We start from the raw sequence: 21,442 nt of genomic DNA on the forward strand, positions 1-21,442 counted from the left end.
TCTCCCTTATATAGTCTTCAAATCAGGGTTTGCAATCAATGTTACCTTGGTAACAAAGCATTCAATATTCACCGTTATATGAAACCTGATTTAAGATTCAAGCTAATATCTTTCCACCGTTAGATGGTCTTTAGCTTGTTACACACAAATGAAATATACCTTCATTTAAATATGGGTAACCGTACCTAAACGTGTATATTGAGTTGGCTCAATAATAGTTAACCGGAGTTAGCCATATGAACACTTTTCTCTTAACCTTGTTCATCGTAACACTTTTAGGTCAATTGATAATCAAATGAATCTAATTATGTTGCTCATAGATTTGTTCAATTTTTTATATTCTCATAGAAGTATACAAGACACAATTGAAGCAAAATCAGATTGATTCAAAATAATCAGTTCATGAACAATTTAGCCACGGTTTGCAAAGATTCAATTCCTTAATCTATATATGTATTTTTTCATGAGTATGAAATCATACATAACGGATTTAAGAACTTGAACCACTTAAGTTTGCAAATGGATAAGCGAACTTAAGCTCCAGACATTAGTCACAAGCCGACAATTTGCAAACGGGTACGCAAACTTTAGCTCCGGACCTAATTCAGTTGAAACTATTTGCGAAAGGGTACGCAAACTAGGTTCTCGGACTTCAACAGTTAAATAAGTTTGCGAACGGGTATGAAAATTAAGTACCCTGACTTAAATAGTTGAATAAGTTTGTGAACGGGTATGCAAACTTCCGGTCCTGAATTCAATCAAAACAGTTCGTACACAAAGTACACAAACCGTAATGTATCCAGACATGGGTTTAGCTCTCAACTCCCATTTCAATCATTAAAACATTCTTAGAAGACGACAATAGCTGTCTCACACAAACTATGAACTTATAAGCAATTTTCAAGTGATCGAATGATCAATACGAAACATTCTGATCCTACATCAAATGACTGTCTCACACAAATCATGTAAGATTTTACCAGGTGATTTTCACATGATCATCTTTTGACTTAGAATAATGACGAACGTGGTTAAAGAAAAAAGCTTTCCAACAAATATTTCGAGAAAGATATAAGCGAGTTAAAGTCAGCTCGAAATATCAAATGTGTATAATGTGAAGTCTATATAGCTATACGACTTTTGTCTCAATAGGAGATAGAATAGAATAGACTTCTGAGTGATAGATGAGTTCAAGTCTCCACATACCTTTTGTTGATGAAGTTCCACAAGCTCCCCTTAGTAGTTCTTCGTCTTCAATCGATGAACGTCGTGAAGTATAAATCTCAACTACACATTCCATCTTAATCCAAGACATAGCTATAAGTAGACTAGAAATCAAGACTTATAGTTTTGACAACTAAACTTGAAAAGCAAGCTTGAGATAGAAACACTTGCGAGTCCGACCGAGCAGTGCTCTAACAATCTCCCCCTTTATCAATTTTAGTGACAAAACTATCAATACATATGGATTACAAAATAAATAAACTTTGTAGCTTCTCATCCAAATGCTTGATTTCCTTGGTTCTTCAACATTCCTTGAATTCTTCGTCACTCCAAGTACTCCAGTGATTCTGAACGTGTTCAACTCAGCATCGTAGTTGTTGAAGATCCGTATCCATAACAATAAGAAAACAATTGTTCTTAATGACTTTTATACAGTGTCATAGTATTATTACACAACATCAAAGTTCAATTGTATCACAACTTTGACAATAATACTACGGTGATATGTATCACTCCCCCTTAGTCAATACTTCATCTCACAATGAAAACCACTCCCCCTTACATAATGATCTGTAAACCATATGTATATGTAGTGTGAACTACAAAATAATTCTCCCCCTTTTTGTCAATATTAATTGGCAAAGGTACGAAAACTAGCGGGATCATAATGAAATTTTCAAAGAGATACTTCCTGACTAAAAAGGAACATATCAACTTTATTTCGATGATTTTACATAGTCGAAACTTAGTGTATTCATCAAGGAGTATATAAAAATACAAGATAACTCCTATAATATTCCACAGCCGCACTCTCCACAAAGATTTGGCAATTAATCACAAGTTCAATTAAGAACTCTCCCCCATAAAATGTCATTCCCGGAAGAACAACAAGAGCGAGATTACTTTTGCAAGAAAAGAAGGATTTCTTTGGACATTAACAAATCACATGAAACATGAATTTGTATCCAGAAAACTCAATTAAATTAACCACAAAGGAGCCTTAATGATTAATTTAATCGGAAATGCTCAACATAAGAAAACTTACGGAGCCACAAAGTACTTTCACATAAAAGTGGATCGGGGAAAGATCAATACCGCGGAATATTCAAAGATTCATTCTATTTTTCATCAATATTTGCATAATGATACCATAAACTTAGTCTTTGACATACAATTCAAAAGTTCATTCTATTTTCTATCAATATTTGCATAATGACACAATAGACTTAACTTTTGACATATATGGGACAATCATAGTTCACGGACGTAAACACACATATCCCATAGCATTATTTGCAATATATGAAACCAATAAAGATTAATACTGCAAAATCATCTTCCAAATAACTTAGAATTTAAATAAATAAATCTAAAAACCTTGCAAGATGAAAATCGTTGGCAATAGCTATGTGTAATCACAATATAAGCTATTCCAAACCCTAGTTATCCTTCTTAAAACACAAGAATAAATTCTCATAAGAAGTTTCCTAGATAAAATAAAACTTTAGACATAATCAGCAACCAGAGATCGAACAAAAACAAGTTCATCAGTTGCTTTCTTCAGTTCAATCTTCAGAAATTCAAGATTCTTTGTTGCAATTTCAAGTTGACCACGAACAACCTCAAAATATCGAAGAAGATTTCGTACCAATTGAGATGACATCTGAACTAGAAGATCTTTTTCATGATCCATGGTAGTAGGTTATGAAAACAGGGTTCTCGTGAAACTCAATGACTTTGCCCTCTTCAACTTTTTCTTCCTTTTTGCATCCATCCATTGTGCACACCATAATACCACAAGAAATCTTGATGTCACGGAACGAGTATATATCAGAAAAAGAATCCATGATATATATTTATACGAGATTTTTATAGGGAAACCCTAGGGTTACTCGCTTACCTTCGGTAAGGGTCGGGTGCACGTACATTCGTGGTTATGATCCATGTTGAAAACCAAGGAACCAATGGAGCCTATTTTTAGAAGTATGTTTAAATAGAATAAAAAAAACAAATTCTAAAGACAGAACCTCTTAGCTCATAAATACAACACAAGGTGATTGTTGATAATCAACAAATCGACTGTCAATAAGGAAAAACAAAGATTTTCAAAGTGAGCAACAAAGAGAAATTTCTCAAGATTTATTGATCAATTATATTACATCATGTAATAATTAACCAGAGCAAGGCTCAACAGTAAGATGATCACTTTATTTTTAAACTGAAAAGCAACAGATACAACCGAGACCACTTTGTCAAGAAGAAGAGATTATTGAGAATTATGAGCATCCTCACACGGTCTCAAAGAGGATGCACATTTGTAAGCAGACAAGTTGTAATTTGATGAGCATCATGGGTATTGATATTTTCCCTTTTTCCCAAGAGTATTAACAAGAGGAGGACAAGAGATACCTGAAGTTGCTCCCTTCCTTGCCTTCTTAATGCTGCGCTTGAGTCTATTTATACTGGTCTTCAGTTCCGAAACACGATTATTGATATGAATATATTCAGGAACGATAGACACTTTTGATCGAACACTTCGTTTAGTCACGGAAGAAGAGTTTGAAGAGTTTTCCTTACTCATTGGATCAACAAGGCAGTCATTTGTCCGTATACCACAATTCTTTTTACATACAAGCAAGACTTGGCTCATCACAACACTTTTCTTGTATGATAGTTGGACGTTTAAGACTAGTAATATGCGGAACCGGTTTGATTACTTCGTTAGACATCCAGATAAGAATGTTATGAAGTTTTTTATTCCGCAAGCGAAAACGACATCTTTTCTCAAGATGACCTTTGTTTCCACAATAATAACATCTGAAGGAAATGTTATTAATCTTTCTCATATGAGTAAGAGGTTGACTTCCTTTGTTTATTGAAGCTTCTGCCGTAGAAGGTAATTTTCCATTTTTACCATTAGAGCAAGTTTTTTGCAGGAAATTTCTACCAGTACAAACAAAATTAGTCTTACTACTGCTTGGAGCGTCCATTCCCTCATATCCCAAACCTCGCGTATCACGATGTTTCTTACAAGCTCCCAGCATAGTGGATAATTTTGTTGAACTAAGATTAAAAATTTTCAAGTTTTACTCCAGCATAATTACCTTGTTCTGAGCACCAGAAATCTCATCCTCCAATCGCTTCTCTCGTGAGAGAAAAACGTTTCTCTGTCTTTAAAACAACATTGTTGAGAGCTATATTTCGCTTCAGATTCAACAAGTTCTTCTTTCAACAAAAAAAGATTTCGACGAAGATTTTCACATTCAGAATTCTTTGAACGCATATCTTTTTCTCGATCTTTAAGAAGGGATTGTAAGAGATTATATCCACAATCATATCCTTTAAAGAGCTTTCTCATTTTCTTTTTTTCTAGACAGAGAAGAGTCAGAAACTCAGCCAAGCAAGATGTTGACTTCTTTTTCTTTATGAGATGACCAAAAAGCTTAATGTATTGCGAGACTTCCTCATCAACATCGAATCCATCGTCTGGATCACTTTCATCTGAAAGATCATCCAACTTTTCATATAGGCGTGCTTCCCAGTTATACACAGTTTCAGACCATGTAGAAGATGTGATAGAATTCTCAGAAGAAACAGAGCTTTGAACCAAGTCAGAATGCTTCTGAAGCGGTGATGCGTTGTTTGAGATAGCGTTTTTTTCCATAGACTCAGATTGCTACAAATACATACTTATGAGGTCTTAAACATGTTTGCCTGCTTTGATAGCAATTGAAAAAAGGGGGTCTAACAACCACACCCTGTATTTCGTTTAGGTAATCTGTATGGATTAACACCAATATAATTCCAAGAAAATCAACTAGACAGTCAGACTCAATCAAGGAAAATATATCCAAGAGTTATATCTTTGTTTCTCAAATCAATCTGCAATCGGACATATAGGAATCTGTGAGCCGGACTAATATGAGAAATAACTTGGATGGCACCAAAGACCAATATCCAAGCGTCAATCAATTTCAATCAACAACCAAAGGTTGGATTTACCAATTGATTGAACTACGCACAACCTGTGATACTTCAATTATAAAGAAAATATAATGCGGAAAAGAAATAACACAGACACCAGAAGTTTTGTTAATGAGGAAACCGCAAATGCATAAAAACCGCGGGAGCTAGTCAAGATTTGAACACCACGTTGTATTAAGTCGCTACAGACTCTAGCCCACTACAAGTTAACATCAGACTGGAATGTAGTTGAGCCGTAACCAGTCTCACACTGATTAAGTTACAATCACGTTCCTTACGTCTCTAAATCCCAGCAGCACTCTACGCACTTGATTCCCTTAGTTGATCTCACCCACAACTAAGAGTTGCTACGACCCAAAGTCGAAGACTTGATACAAAAATCTATCTCATATAGAAAAGTCTATTGAATAGATAAATTTGTCTCTCATAGAAATAACTTTTAAATTTTGTGTTCCGTCTTTTGATAAATCAAGGTGAACAAGAAAAATTGATACACCGATCTTATATTCTCAAAGAACAGCCTAGTAATATCAATCACCTCACAATAACTTAACTATATGGTAGTAGAACAAGTTATTGTGAAATCACAAAGAATGAGACGAAGAGCTTTCTGATTACCTTTTATATCTTACCTATTGGAGATAAATCTCGAGCAAATCTTAGAGAAAATAATACTCAATATGATAGAACAAAGTAAGATCAGAACACGCAACTATAGAGAAAATAGTTTGGTCTGGCTTCATAATCCCAATGAAGTCTTTAAGTCGTTAACCTATAATGGTTTTAAGAAAAATCTATGTTAAAGGAGAATCGACTCTAGTTGCAACTAGTATCACACATGAGGTGTGGGTATTAGTTGTCGCAGTTGTTAGAGTTATCCCTTATATAGACTTCAAATCAGGGTTTGCAATCAATGTTACCCTGGTAACAAAGCATTCAATATTCACCGTTAGATGGAACACGATTTAAGATTCAAGCTAATATCTTTCCACTGTTAGATGGTCTTTAACTTGTTACACACAAATGAAATATACCTTCATTTAGATATAGGTAACGAACCTAAACGTGTATATTGAGTTGTCTTAATAGCAGTTAACCGAAGTTAGCCATATGAACACTTTTCTCTTAACCTTGTTCATCTTAACACTTCTAGATCAATTGATAATCAAATGAATCTAATTGTGTTACTCATAGAGATGTTCAATTGTTTATATTCTCATAGAAGTATAAAAGACACAATTGAAGAAAAATCAGATTGATTCAAAAGAATCAGTTCATGAACATTTTAGCCATGGTTTGCAAAGATTTCATTCCTTAATTTATAAATGTATTTGTTCATGAGTATGAAATTATACATAACCGATTTAAGAACTTGAACCACTTAAGTTTGCAAACGGGTACGCGAACTTTAGTTCCGACATTGGTCACAAGCCGACAGTTTGCAAACGGGTACACAAACTTTAGCTCCGGACCTAATTAAGTTGAAACTGTTTGCAAACGGGTACGCAAACTTGGTTCCCGGACTTCAACAGTTAAATCAGTTTGTGAACGGGTATGCAAACTTAAGTACCCTGACTTAAACAGTTGAATAAGTTTGCGAACGGGTATGCAAACTTGCGGTCCTAAATTCCGTCAAAATAGTTCGTACACAAAGTACACAAACCGTAATGTATCCAGACATGGTGTTTAGCTCTTAACTCCCATTTCAATCATTGAAACATTCTTAGAAGACGACAATAGTTGTCTCACACAAACTATTAGTTTATAAGCAATTTTCAAGTGATCGAATGATCAATACGAAACATTCCGAGCCTACATCAAATGACTGTCTCACACAAATTTTGTAAGATGTTACCAGGTGATTTTCACATGATCATCTTTTGACTTTCGTCAAGAATAATGATGAGCGTGGTTAAAGCTAAAAGCATAGTTATTCGACTTTTGTCTAAATAGGAGATAGAATAGAATAAACTTCTGAGTGATATATAAGTTCAAGTCTCCATATACCTTTTGTTTATGAAGTTCCACAAGATCCCCTTCGTAGTTCTTCATCTTCAATCGATGAACATCGTGAATTCTAAAGCTCAACTACACATTCTATCCTAATACGAGACATACCTATAAGTAGACTATAAATCAAGACTTATAGTTTTGACAACTAAACTTGACAAACAAGTTTGAGATAGCAATGCTTGGGAGTTCGACCGAGAAGTGCTCTAACAATTAGTCATCTAACAACCATATCAAGCATAAAGGATTTCTCTCCTCTTACACAGAGAAATCATCTTCAAAGCAGTTCAACACATCAATCAATCTCCATTGATCTCCACACATTCTCAGTTTCCCTCCCTATAGACCGACCATTCTCCTTCCTTGTGACCGAATTGAATTTGGACGACCAATATCCTGGTTTAGGCCAGAGTTCTACAGATTAGTCTCTCGAACTCAAAGTACTCTCCTGCAGTACATTTGTTTAAAGGTTTGGACAATTTGCTTCATCGAGCACTTGCCTGCTCCACCACTTTTACCTAAAAACCTGTAAACCATTTTTGCCCACAAACAGTGGTGTACTTACTTCCGTATTTGTGAACCTTATCTTCATAATATCACTGTTGTTTTTCCAGGCAAAAGTACAATGCTAATGATTGGACAAACAATCAGAATGAAGATGGTCAACATGCTGCAATTGTTCATGGGATTCAATAGTTGTGTAGAAAAAGTAATAACATTGTTACCATGTTGTACCAATAATCCCTGAGCTCGAAGATGTGGAAGCCCAGAGTATGCTACAGCTAAGCCTTAAACGGAATCTGTTACATAGTTTTTTTTCTGAAAAGGTTGTTTGATATTATGGCGAAAGACATCTTCTTCAGTTGCTAATAAGAAATGTAAAAGCCATCAACCCTTATCAAAGTAGAGAGATTTCTTATGATGATTGGGATAAATTGACAAGGAATGGTCCACATTGGGAACAAGCTGAAGATTTAGTCCACGAAACTTGTGATGAAGTTGATTACCTTTCTTGTTTTAACATGATTTACAAGCCAAATATTGTTATGCACCCGTAAAATTTGGGTCAGATGGATTTCCCAGCTTTAGGTATGAGCCATCCTCCTTCTCAACCTCCATCACAGATGACTAATACATTTTCGTATTCCAGTAGTCAATTGGGTTCATTGTCCGCTATGCCACCATTTTCTAGGGACGTACAACCTAGATCTTCATATGGAGATATTATTGTTGTTCCAATTATTCCTAGTGATCTCGAGCGAACTTATCCATGTTAGAAGTAGAAGCTACATCGCAACAGTATCAAATCTATTTGAATAATTTTAAATAATCTACTACATAGGTTTTAAAGATTCCACTTGAGTGAGATACAAAAAGTTAAGGATAGCTTGATGTTTGACATCCCTAATCCGACATATTTCAGTCATGGTGGTGTATATCCAAGTCTTGGTGGTGTATGTCCAAGTCATGGTGGTATAGGTTCAAGTCCTGGTGGTTGAAGTCAACAAAGTTTGAAAATTCGTGGAAGTCAAAGAAGTTTGAGAAGTCGTTCTAGTCCAAATTTAGTGGTAGATAGTTCTACTCCAAATGTAGTGGTGGATACTCAAGTACAAGCAGGTGATGAAATCATTAACACGGAAACATCTCTTGGAGGTCTGTTTAACTAATTGCAACTGTCATTATGACTCCCGATGGTGGGTTGAACATCGAAACAGTTAGGTAATCTACTCAATATACCCCAATTTCCTCAACTACATAAGCATTTCACCCATTTAAAGATTGATATCGTATTCCCCACCGCACGAATGATCCCCCTCAGGTTACTTTTCAAGGTTTTAACTATTTTGATAATACTCAATAACCAAGTGACACTCAAACCAATGAGATCTCTGTTATATTGAACATAACTCTTGATCCAGAATACCTGATGGGATGGATCTTTAATGGTTAGAGAAATCGACAGTTATGGATGTAATGTAATTTCGATCATTCCAATGTAATTGTTTTGTTATTATTAATAAAAATCATCTTGAAATTAATGTTCAAATGCAAACTGGTTTTACATTTCATTAAGTTCTAATTAGACCAACATTTAATTAAAAAAACACAATCACATTACCTGACAAAGTTATTATATAACATTTAATCAAAATTAAATCCTTGCACATGAATCTTATAGAGTTCATAACATTCATCATGCTTAAACCATCTTCTGTTGGCTTCAGAAAATTTAGACTGAACTTTAATTTTTTGAAAAAACAAACAAATAATAAGTTAATATGATTTTAATTAAACAAAATTCAATCGTTAAAACGGAAAAAAGTTAGTAAGATACTCGCTGGTTCGTCGATGGACAGGATGATCCCCTTATTGATAAAGGAAAACATATGTTGAAGGCTCGTATCTGTTCTTCTTGAATTCTCATTATTGACTAACGTCATAAACCTTTGAAACACATTTTCCCATAAATAAAAGTGGTTAAACTGAAGTTTACAGCGCTTGAAACTGATATGCATGGTCGAACAAGAAAAACATCTTCTTCTAGAGTGAAGCGAGCACTAACGATGTCGGTGAAGCGAGGACTAGCCATGTCGAAAATGTAAATTCAGAAATTATGAAGTGTAGAAAAGGTGGGATAAGTGTATTTCATTTTAGATTGGAAAAATGTGAGTAAGAGCTTGAGAAGTTCTAGCAAGATTTAGAAATTCTGGTGTGAGTTAAAATGAATTTGAAGTCTTATAGGAGATGGATTTCTGAGCGTTCAATGATGAATCACTAAACAATGATCACAACATCGAGCGATAGTCTTTTTATCGCTAGAGACATGTTGACCAGCGAGCGATATAAAGACGGTGGAGCCGATATCGCACCTCGCTATGTTCACCACTTCGCCATACAAAGTGGCAAACTATGCCGAATAATAGGGGAATAAGAACCGGCCTTACCAGCCCACTCCATTCTATTTTAGGGCCCAAACATAGATTACATTCATCCTATCTAATAGGGCCCATACATAGATTACATTCATCCTATCCAATTAGCTGACACGTAGCGTAGCGACGTTCTAGTTAACCGCCAAATCCTCGGTCCCTATCTTTTCTTTTTTTCCTTGTTTATTATCGTCTTCTTTTCTGATCTTTTCAGTTTTTCCTAGGGTTTCAAGAATCATCAGAATCGAAATAGAAATGGGAGGAGGTGGAGTTATCAGAGCTGCAACAAAAGTTGCAGGCTTAGGCGTTAATAGAGGTTTCCGTGGAGCTTTGCAAGAAAAATCAGCGACAACAACAGTAGCCGCAACGAAAAAATTCTCGAAACCCAACTCTGAGTCGATCTCCACTGAAAAAACCCAAGAAAGTAACTCTGTTATCACTTGTTTATCATCGGAAAATTGTAATATTAAATCTGCATGCGCAATCGAGTCACTATCTTGGAGGATTGATGATTGGGAATTCACCGATGGAGAAGAAGAGGTTTTGCTATCGGAATCCTCTCCCATGCCTAGAGTTATCTTTGGAGGTGTTCCTACTCTTGAAGAAGCTGAAGAAGCTACTTCTGAACTTAAAGAGGCATTAGACTTGGAGATGTAAGTACATATGACCTCGAGTCTTGAGTTTCCTGTAGTTTCTTCTGGTTTTATTGGGGCTATTGTTTATTTAATTTTTGGACTAGTTTGGGTTTAATGTGATGTTTAAAGGGTGCACTCATCTTATGCTAATCCTGATGATTGCAGGAATTCGTCCATTATCAGTAAACAGCATGAGTTAGAATTGGCAGACACCAAGGCTTGTGTTACCAGTGATACTGAGGTGGGCTTTTGTTCGGAGTCGAAACCTGTTTTTCAGGCATTCGCATTGCTAAAAGAAAGTCCCGAGGCTCAGGTTCGTACTTCCTGTCATCCCACCACACTTTGAAAATTTGCACAAAATTGAAGACTCATTGTGGTGACACTTTGTAAAATGTGTTTCCATAAAAAAAAAAAAATAGATGGTAAAATGTGGTAGTAAAAGATGTGATGACCATCCCGTAATTAAAGAAATATACTGCTAATTCATAGCGGATCAACATAAAAATTCATATACCGATCTTGGTTGTACTACAAATGTGAATAAAACTAGAACCTTGTTAAAATTAAAGTGATATAGAAACGACCTCGTACTTGAGAATTTACTAAAGGTAAAGGCGTGTTCATGTGGGCCAATATAACATTTTCCTGTAAACAAAGAGGAGGCAAACACATAAAAATGCAGCCGTTTACATGGCTTTGCAGAGCCTCTGTTCATGCAATGTTAGAGAATCCCCCTAGTAGAAGTACTTGGGATGCAGATTTATGTGTTTGCCCCCTCTTTGCAGCTTTCTGTCCTGCATCTTGACTAGGAGAACTCATGTAGGAAACAAGACAGCATATATCAGAACACTTTAAACATGAACTAACGAACTATTACCACTATATCTTGGAGCTTTGAAATAAAACTGTGTGATATCAGTCTGTGTTGCACTGTTCGTGCAGATGCAAGAGTCATTTTTGTGTGCTTGTTCATAGGTTGTCTTTAACGCTGCCCAATATTACCAGACATACATTCCTGTGAAATCCTAAAGACTTATGTGTAAAATGGTCTTCAAGCTTTTAACTATCATATTTTTTCACTTGGAGAGTACAGCAGAAAAAAACAGTAACTTCACATGGCAACTCAAAAAAGTTTAATCAAGTTAGAACACCTAGACCTACTGTCCAACAGTAAGAAGTTTACATTCTCAAACTATTATTCGAGTATCAGTATTCCGCGATCTTCAATTGAGCCCTCACTTGTAATCTCTATTCCATTGCTTTTAATAAGCAGAGTGTTGTTGCTTCGCTGGCCTCGGACAAAAATTTGTGGGATGCGGTGCTGCGAAATGAGAAGGTGATGCAGTTCATCAAATCGCGACAGACTAGTAAGAGTACTTCTTCTTAAGTGAAGCCTTTATGTGATTACTTAATAAGATGCATCTTACAAATGAAGCTGAGATTTATTCATTTTTCATCTTGCCTGCTCATAAAAAGGTTTTTGTTTTGTTGCATACTAGGCAAAGGTTTAACATTTTATTATATTTTGGTTTTCAGTTAACGAATGCCATGACGATCAGACATCCTCCAAGAACTTTAAGGGCGATGAAGACGATACAAAGCATTCACAAGCCTCTGAAAATGCGTTTATGTCATCCATACAGAACCTAAAGTTTGCAGTGATGGACATGATGAATAATGTGTCCCATTTCTTTCAAGACTTATTTGGAGGTCTGCTGGGGCCAGATAACGATGTCTCATTAGATGGCAATGGAAATGCCAGTGCTGCAAGCAACATGGACAAAGTCATTGGGGCCTCTTTCATGGGTCTGGCTGTTATGGTGATTATGGTAGTTGTGCTTAAGCGTGGATAAAATGTTTGCAGTGCCACTAGATATTTACATGAATCTGCCGACAACCCAAACGTAACATTTCATACAAGACAAACTTTCGAGATGCGACGTTTTTAAGGTACAGTAGGTTATAATAGTATGCTCGTCTCGTTGTACACTTCAAAATACATTTGCAACTATTAGTTCTTTTGTCATCAATTTACCTTAGCAAAGCATTCCCTTTGAACTAACTAATACACTGGAGTTTTTAGTTTTTTTTCTTATTTGATTTAATGCTCCCCACCTACTTTCTTTTACTCACTTCTTACAAACACATAATTAAACCTAATTAGTATCTCTGAATCCATTCATCGCCCTCCTAAATGTTAAGTACTGGCCCAATTCATTCGTTTCATTTATTACCCAGTCCCCATGAGTCCCCGTTTCCCATCAATCTAAGTAGAAAATAGTCAATTAGCCCTGTCCTTATCTTCCATTACCTTCACGCAACAAGCTAAAATTTCTATTTTTACTGCAACTCTATGAATTCCAAAACAGTGGCAACTTTAACTTTCCGCCTAACTTTTTGGTTATGAGTACTTACCCTGATATTTTTTTTCAGAGAGATTAGAAGAAGAGTAGCTCAAGGTCTGACTTCTGAGTGATAACAATTCTAGTTCTTATTAAAAAGAAGAAAAGAGTTAATAATTTTAGTTGCTAGCTGGACTGTACTGACATTATACCAAGTCATTTCTGGGTTTGGTATGTTTTAACCCCACACAACCATGAATGAATCAACTTGTTTGTTTACTAAAGAACTTTGAACTAGTGAGTTGCAAAACCAGAGAAGCTCATAGATGCAAAGATAAAGTTACGAGGAAGTTCATTATTTTTTGTGAAGATGGATATAAATTCACATGAAGGTCTAGGACCCTGCTAATTGGCCCCAGAGAAATTTTACATTATTCTATGGAACTCTAGGTACAATGATGAAATTTCAAACTTATTTGTGTCCTTCGCCAAATTAAATAAATACGAAGGGTATTCAGGTGATGTCGTGAATCTCGTGATTGCTATAGTTGGGGTAACGATGCTATGATGTGCCAATAATTCATTAGTTAGCCATGGCTCTCATTCCCGCCTCACCATTCCCAGAACCACAAGGCTCATTGGTCATATATCAAGAATTCACATGCCGGACTGATTTTTGTGACGGACTCCAGGAGTGGGGGACTATAAGGTAAAGCAAGTAAGCAACTGAATTGGTAGTGTACAGATCCCACGACTCCCCATGAGTATCTGATTTTTTTGGTACCTATGGAGGTGCAGGTTTTGCGGGTGTGCCATGTACCTCCTAGTTTCTATTAAGTACAAAGACATGGATAAAGAAAAGTAAGCCTGTGCTCTCCCTTCCTCAATAATGCACTGCAATTTTTACCTTGTTTGTTTTTTAGGTGGACCCGAAAGAAAAGGTTCACAAGTAATTCGTAGTAAAGAAAAGATCCAAAACTACTTTCTATTATTGAATATCTTACATCTACAGTACAAAAAGAACAAAGAAAAGCCTAAAAACAAAAGGTTTTCTTAACAGAAGTTACAGAAACATGAAGCTCATGTTCATCTTTTTCTTTACAAAACCCACACCCATAACATTCCATAGTCCATACTTCCCCCCATCCTAACCCAAACCATAATTCCAACATCTTTTCCCAGGGCAGAGACTTGATCACGGACGATGCTCACATTCAAGAGGCGTGACTGGAAATCTAGTCTTATCAGTACAGTAATCATAAATTTGATGGTTAGCTCGAACCCACAATAATTGATGATGTTGATGCATGTTTAGCTCAGACATAATGGGTTCGTCCCACCAATATTTAGCCTTCTGAGTAGTTACTCCACTTGAAGTAGAACTAGAACCAGAACCAGTAGCACTACTACATTTCTTCTGATTTTGATCAGCGGTAGTTGTGATGGAGCATTCACAGCCGTCGATTTCAAAACCCTTGTACGAGGAAACAAATGGAGCGTGGGTCCAATCGGTTTTTACCCGTCCACCTTGTGTTGCCCAATCATCTGCATTCCATATTGAACTATATACACCCATGGGTTGATCTTTTGGGAATGGTCCCCCTCTTTTCTCCTTGTTCGAGTATACGCGTATCGGTGTTTCATCCACTAGAAAACTGTAACAAAATAAAAAACATCCGAAATAGCGGTATCAAAACACTGTTCTATTCTACCACTTCAGGTTTGTAAGCTTTTCAGTAAAACAAGCAAAAAAAAAGCATGCCACCACCGACACAGTAGCCAGTAGTTTGAGAGAGAGAGAGAGAACTTACACGACTTGATGTTGATTCCAGAGGATGGAGTAAGAATGAAATTCTTTACTAGGATCAAACCAAAGACTCTGTCTTTCTTCTCTGTTTCCAATTCCATTAATGTAAATGTTGGTCTGAACTAAGTAAGGTTCACCAGTTGCGTTTCCTAAGAACTCAAAATCAAACTCATTGTGTTTTGGACCGTCTGATGACATCTGTATTATCAAATAATCACATGCAAAACAAGATTGTCATCAGTAATGGCGCTAAAATTGATCCACACTAGCATTAACGCACACATCAAAGTTTCAGAAATTCCTTACATAGAATGCAGTAACAGTTCCAGCAGAATCTCCCTCCACTAGTTTAATCTGTACTGTTGTTTTTCCAAACAGATATTTGCTTTTCGACCCAAATCCAGCACCTTAATTAATCGAAACAGAGTAAAAGTTAATAAACAGAGCATTATCACAAAAATAACTGTAGACAATAAAAAAATGAGATTACTCAAAAGCAATTGATTAGTACCTGATGAATGATCAAGCTTAAGTTTAAGCTGTTCTCCTTCGTAAACAACATGATCTAAAGACCAACTTGGTTCAAACAACTCATCAAACTTTGCAGATTTCACTAGAGTAACGAAAACAGTACTCAATACCAAACTCAGTATCAAAATCTTAACAAACCCATGCCCCGTCATTGTTGATTCAGAGAAAGAAAGTAACAAAAGAAGAAGAAGAAACTCAGAGATAAATGTAGTTCCAGAGCAACTCAGTTACAGTGATACCGTGAAGTGAAAGACACAAAACCAAAAGCAGCAATTTATAGGCAGAATAGAACAGAAGTGATTGGCTTCGGTGATAAGCTTCGAACTCCCACGTCAGCAAATTCATCACACGTTTAATGAATGAAGTAAAGCCATGTCATTGTACACGTAGGATTTCCACTGCAGAGAGGACGCAAAACTCAAGAAGATATTTAAAAAATTTAGCCGTTGCCACGTCTACCTAGCTGGCTCCCATTTAGGGGACCACTTTTTCTATCTGTTGTACGAGTAGTCACTGTTAAGTGGAGCTGTAGGTCAGAGGTGTGACCAATGGTTTTCTAACACATTATGGTTTACAGCTGTAACAAGGTTGTCCCAGTTGGCATATTTTTTGAAAACCATAATCATCACCATCGTAGGGTTTAAATTGAAGAGAGAGAGGGGGAAGAAGGGTCTGATTGATTTGTAATTGTGTGTAGTACTTTTGCTGATGTGCAATTACTTTTGCTAGCTGGATACCCTGCTTTTTTTATCCTTTGCTCCTTTAAAGAAGGAATGGGTCATTACTGTTTGTTTTTCATTTTTACAAAACGAGCAGCTTATTAATGAGTCCAACTTTTTGCACCCTCTAACATCGGGATGCACATTCCTCCCCTCGTAGATGGTATCGGGTTTTGTAATTAATTATGATGCCCGGTCTGATACCCGATCTGAAAGTCTTTCTATGTGACATTAATCATTTAATACCCTTTTAAAAAGACTTAAAAGTTACAATTTTATAATTGTCAATTTTGTGTCAAGAAAAATAAAATATATAATTGTTTTTATTTATAATTAACCTTTTCAAAACATTAATGGTAATATATTTTCTTATTAGAAAGTTTATTGTACTCTAATTAATTATTTATTATAGGCTAAAATTAAAAATTTGTCATTGTAATTTAAATATAAAATAATACTATCACTTACGGTATGCAATGTTAGAAAGGAAATGATATTGTATTAAAAATAAATAAATTTAATACCGTTCATTTGAAAATTTAAACTCTAAAAAAAGAAAATATATTCAAAATAGTGGCCTGTCCGGCCCGATCTGGCCTGCCCGTTTCTTTGGGCGGGCTTTGGGCGGGCTTTGGACGGTCTTTGGATAGCAAATTATCTATTTTTGCACGGCCTGCCCGGCCTGAATTTGTTTACGGGCTCACAAATATTAAGCCTGGCCTGCCCAGCCTGTCTTAGTTTTTGGGCAGGACGGCCCAGTCTGCCCGAATTTACACCCCTAACTCCTTATTGGAGCAACAGTTGGTCACAAAACCACTGTTTACTTAATGCCTTTTTTATTATAATTTGTAATTTTCTATTTTCACTCAATAAAAAGTAAAAATCTCTGCCCGCTTCTCGCTCCACCCTCTTGCTCTTCTTTTAATTATTGCAGTGGATGGAGAAGATAAAGAGGCAAGCAGAGAAAGAGATTTCATTCATTAGAGGAGGTATATGTTACATAGATATAGTCTTTTATATACAATAGGAATAAGGTCCTAGCTACTATATTCGCCCGCATATCCATGGGCTAAAGCCCTACAACACTCCCCCTTGTGCGGTCCAATAGAACTTCATATGCAGTACTTCACATACAGTGCTTCAGATGTAGGTCTTCAAATGTATCTCACTTCTTGATGACTATTGTGTCTAAGACAATTGCTCCATTAAAACTTTAACAAAGAAAAACCCAGTGGGACAAAACCTTGGTACAACTCTTCACATGTTGTTTCGTATTTTACATGTAGTTCATCACATGTAACACGATCTTTATATATCGCCGAGTCTAAGTTAATTGCCTCGTTAAAACTTCGTCAGGAAAAACCCAGTGAGATAAAAACTGAACTAAGGAAAAAGAGTACAATATTAATTAAACTTAGAACACAGTTAGATGTGTATACATTGCCTCATTAAAACCTTGACAAGGAAAACCCAGTGGGATAAAAACCTCGACGAAGGAAAAAGAGTACAACATGACAAATGCATGTAAAGGTGATCTGTTGCATATGATCACTTTGCTCTGTTGAAGTTGACTAGTTGTTTCACAACTCCTAAGGCAGAAAATCCTCGTGGGAAAGACAATAGCCTTAGCTTGGAAATTATATTCCCGGGGTTTGTTGTTGTCTTATTAAAAACCTTTCCGAGTAACAAAACCATGTGGGAAAAAGCAATCTCGGTGAAGAAAAATAGTTCAACACACCATTAGATGCTCCCTCTGATGTCAGACAATTTTCATTAGTCTAATGCAGTCAAAAGGAGTTTAATCAAACTTTACTTTGGTGACTTGAATGTTTATAAGACCATGTTGTTGATTCTGGAAGTTACGTTACTTAAAGGACTATCGCGTTTCATTTCTTTGGTTCAGATATTTTCAGTAATATCAACACGATCTTTATGTCTTCAACGTTCAGCATACTTGATGCTTTTAGTATTGTCTCGCTAAAAACCTTGTTGAGTAACAAAACCCTTTGGGAAAAACTATTCTCCATCGAAGGGAAAAAGAGTACAACACAACTTCAATTTCGAAGTAAATTATGTCGACATCATATCCTTGGATCCTCCCCCTGATGTCGGCATCTCCCCTGATTACTTTCAGGGTTGTTCCAGACTGTTCCTATAGTCATGTACTTTTCGAAACTGAATATCGGTAATGACCTAGAAAATAGTCCACCGTATCTCCCCCTGATTACTTTCGTTGGAGAAGAGGTTATTGTTCCTTCATAATCAACAACTTTTGGATTGCACTTTCATTAGCATTCCTTTTAATGTCTTTGTAGGGATAAAACAAATTTATGTCAATTGTTACTTTTAAGTACATGATTACATTCACTATACCATTCCAATGACGTTGCATTGGCGCGAAGCTATATCTAGCTAACAAGTTTCCCGAGGATGTAAAATTTAATCGAGTACATTATTATACTAAGTACAACAATGCGTCTATTGTACTTATATATGGGAATTTCATCTCCCAACACATCTTCGTCATATTCCTTTGGACGAAATGGTTACTTACTTACATTTGAACCTCGACTAATCATGGGAGTGCTATCAGGATGCATGTCTTTGTTAAATTGCCTGACAACTTTAGACATATGCAAACTGGTGGAATAATATACCACAAGCTCAGTATTCGATCGAGCTTTCCCTAATTTTTTCATCTCAAATTCGAATTTTAAATAGCTTTTAAAGTCTCTTATTACATCAAGAGTACACATCATGTCTGTACCATCAACATAAATAGCTACAATTCCAAATCAGGAACTTTCTTATGAATACGCAAGGAAAAATAACTTACTTGTCTATCCCCTCCAAATCAAATAACCACTTATACGAGTATACCACATCCGCCTGATTGCTTGAATCTATAAGTGAGCGTTTTATCTACTGTAAACGCACTCTGTGGTTTAGAGTCATTTGATTTGGGCAACAAAAGTCTATCTCTTGATTCTTTCAGAGATACGTAACAACCACATACATATGCTGCATTTCAAATCCTTTTGAAATTACCAAGCTAGCAAAGTAGCGGAACTCTATAGCGTTCATTACAAGAGAAGAATTCCAGGGCTTTGTGAGAAACCTCGCGCCACAAGGCGAGTCTTTGTACTTTAAGACTACTTTCTTCTCATTATACTTTATGACAAACTAATTATTTATGTCCAATAGGCTTTACACTTGGTTGGTTAGCACTACCACACCAAATACCCGTATATTTGTCAAAGAATTAAGTTCTACCTGGATTGTGTAGGCCAAATATGCTATTTATTTGAAATTAATCAAAATAAAGCATGGTTCGATCTCATTGTGCTCTACTTCTGGAGCAACTATTTATGGATTATATCATCATTGTGCACGCATGATCCTTCCATTGACTCGTGTGCATTCTCATAATCCGTCAGGATTTCATTGTTCTCTAAAATCATTTAAAACTTCGGAGCGTCCTCCAGTGTTGATTCATGGACATAGTCAGAGACAATCAAATGAGATGATTTCATTAATGATACAAATTAGGTTGTGCCTTACTCATCTACTTCCTTTCTAGGTGAGCATTAATCGAACCTGGTGGTCTCTCCATCTTCCTTTTTGGAGCCACGACCTCAACTACACTTCCACCAAGTGTAGTTGCAACACCTTAGTCTATGGTGCACCCCATACTGAGGATTTCTAACCTTGCAGGAATATTTGCAGCTGATATGTGATCGAATTTTATATAGTGGTAAGAAGGTTGTCGTTCACTCAGACTTGTCGGATTGATTTTAAGTTTTAATAAAAGAAAATACTACAAATAAGAATATATATATATATATATATATATATATACAATATAAAGTCACAGGATGAAGAGGGACCGGGACTCGGGATTCCACTGCTTTTCATGTTCATGGGATTCATAAATTTATCCTAGACATTTATAACTCAAAACAAAAGAAACAATGACTCTATTCTTTGCCAAAGTAGATTTCGTAAAACATCAATTGTAAATTACAAGCATAGTGTATCTAAAGCACCTAAGACTAAGCATACACTATCTAACAAGATAAAAATTGATTAATAGAAATCATAAATCATTTAAAATCGGTGCAAAAAGTAAATAATGAATTAATTAAATTACCCCAAGGATGAAATCCAGCTTCCTCCGTTGTCCCAGTGATGGGTTTTAGCTCATTAGGTTGGAAACACACTCAAAATATGGATTCATAGCTCAAAAAGGTGTTACAAAGGTGAAAAGGATAAAAAGCAGCGAGTTTGCAACGCCGACAGACTGTTACAGACTCACTGTCACAACTGTTACAAAGAACTATTGCTTCTTGGGGTCGCAGAAGAACTATCGTTTAAATATACAAAATGTGATGGTTAAGAACGACAGTCCTTGTTGGTTTAAAGTTCTTCGTTCTCTTCCTTCAATGGAAGCAGCAGAGACAAGCTCTGCAACTTTAATTTCTCACCCTTTTTCGTCCCCTAACTCTCCATCCCTTCTTCTATTGCTCCTCAACAGTTTATATAGCCTCACAACACCGAAATATCTCGTCATAACTCCATATAATTCTCCATTTACTCGGCAGTAAAGAATATCTCCTTGGGAATATTTTCTTCCGTTTCTTCTCTTCTCACGCTGTCAAACAGTGCTGAAACTTCCTTACTTAACTCCTTCACGTCTCTGCAACGACCAAGCATTTTCCAAACATGAGAAACACACGAATTAGAGTCCCAGCAGCACACGAAATCCATAGCAAATCCCGTGAAAAACTCTCCCACGAACGTGTTGCTCTGTTTGTTTCAATCCCACGATGCAACCAACTCTAACCGAAACCATCGACCATACCATCCCTGTTTGGTCCAAACGGGCCCAAAGAAACCAAATCCAGTGCTCGAGTCTCATTCCAACGTGACCAAAATCTTAACAGAGTTTCCGCAGGAAGAAAACCCGGGAATATGTTCAACCCTTATATCCACCGTTCTAGCCAACTCTGGTATAAACGACGATCATTACTATCTCTATTGGATCAAAATAGAAAAACCCAATGAGTTTCAGCCCTTGAATCTCCCTATAACACGATCAAAACTTCAACCCTAATTCTGCCTGCGTCTGCACTATCTCCCGCCAAATTTGAAATGAAGAAGAAGATGTGCCCTGATCCAAAACACGGGCGCCTTTAACAGCATGGGGCGTCTGGGGTGCCCTTATCCAAAATGAGGGTGCATTTAATACTTTTCTCCGGGG

The 21,442-nt window shown here is 36.4% G+C and overlaps 2 protein-coding genes across 2 annotated transcripts; one reads left to right on the forward strand and one right to left on the reverse strand.

Annotated features, from left to right (window-relative positions):
* The first annotated feature begins 10,342 nt into the window (after positions 1–10,342).
* Positions 10,343–12,901, forward strand: LOC113303945. The gene is made up of 4 exons (XM_026553032.1): positions 10,343–10,801; positions 10,949–11,096; positions 12,057–12,150; positions 12,320–12,901. The coding sequence occupies exons 1-4, from the start codon at positions 10,404–10,406 to the stop codon at positions 12,634–12,636; spliced, it is 957 nt and encodes a 318-aa protein (XP_026408817.1). The 5' UTR covers positions 10,343–10,403; the 3' UTR covers positions 12,637–12,901.
* A 1,181-nt stretch (positions 12,902–14,082) lies between these two features.
* Positions 14,083–15,718, reverse strand: LOC113303955 (xyloglucan endotransglucosylase/hydrolase protein 9-like). The gene is made up of 4 exons (XM_026553043.1): positions 15,444–15,718; positions 15,239–15,339; positions 14,937–15,130; positions 14,083–14,780 (listed from the first exon to the last, which is right to left on the reverse strand). Exons 1-4 carry the CDS (start codon positions 15,613–15,615, stop codon positions 14,321–14,323), a joined length of 927 nt encoding a protein of 308 aa, XP_026408828.1. The 5' UTR covers positions 15,616–15,718; the 3' UTR covers positions 14,083–14,320.
* Positions 15,719–21,442: the final 5,724 nt, after the last annotated feature.

This window comes from Papaver somniferum, chromosome 1 (genome assembly GCF_003573695.1).
Source record: "Papaver somniferum cultivar HN1 chromosome 1, ASM357369v1, whole genome shotgun sequence".
Lineage (NCBI taxonomy): Eukaryota > Viridiplantae > Streptophyta > Magnoliopsida > Ranunculales > Papaveraceae > Papaver > Papaver somniferum.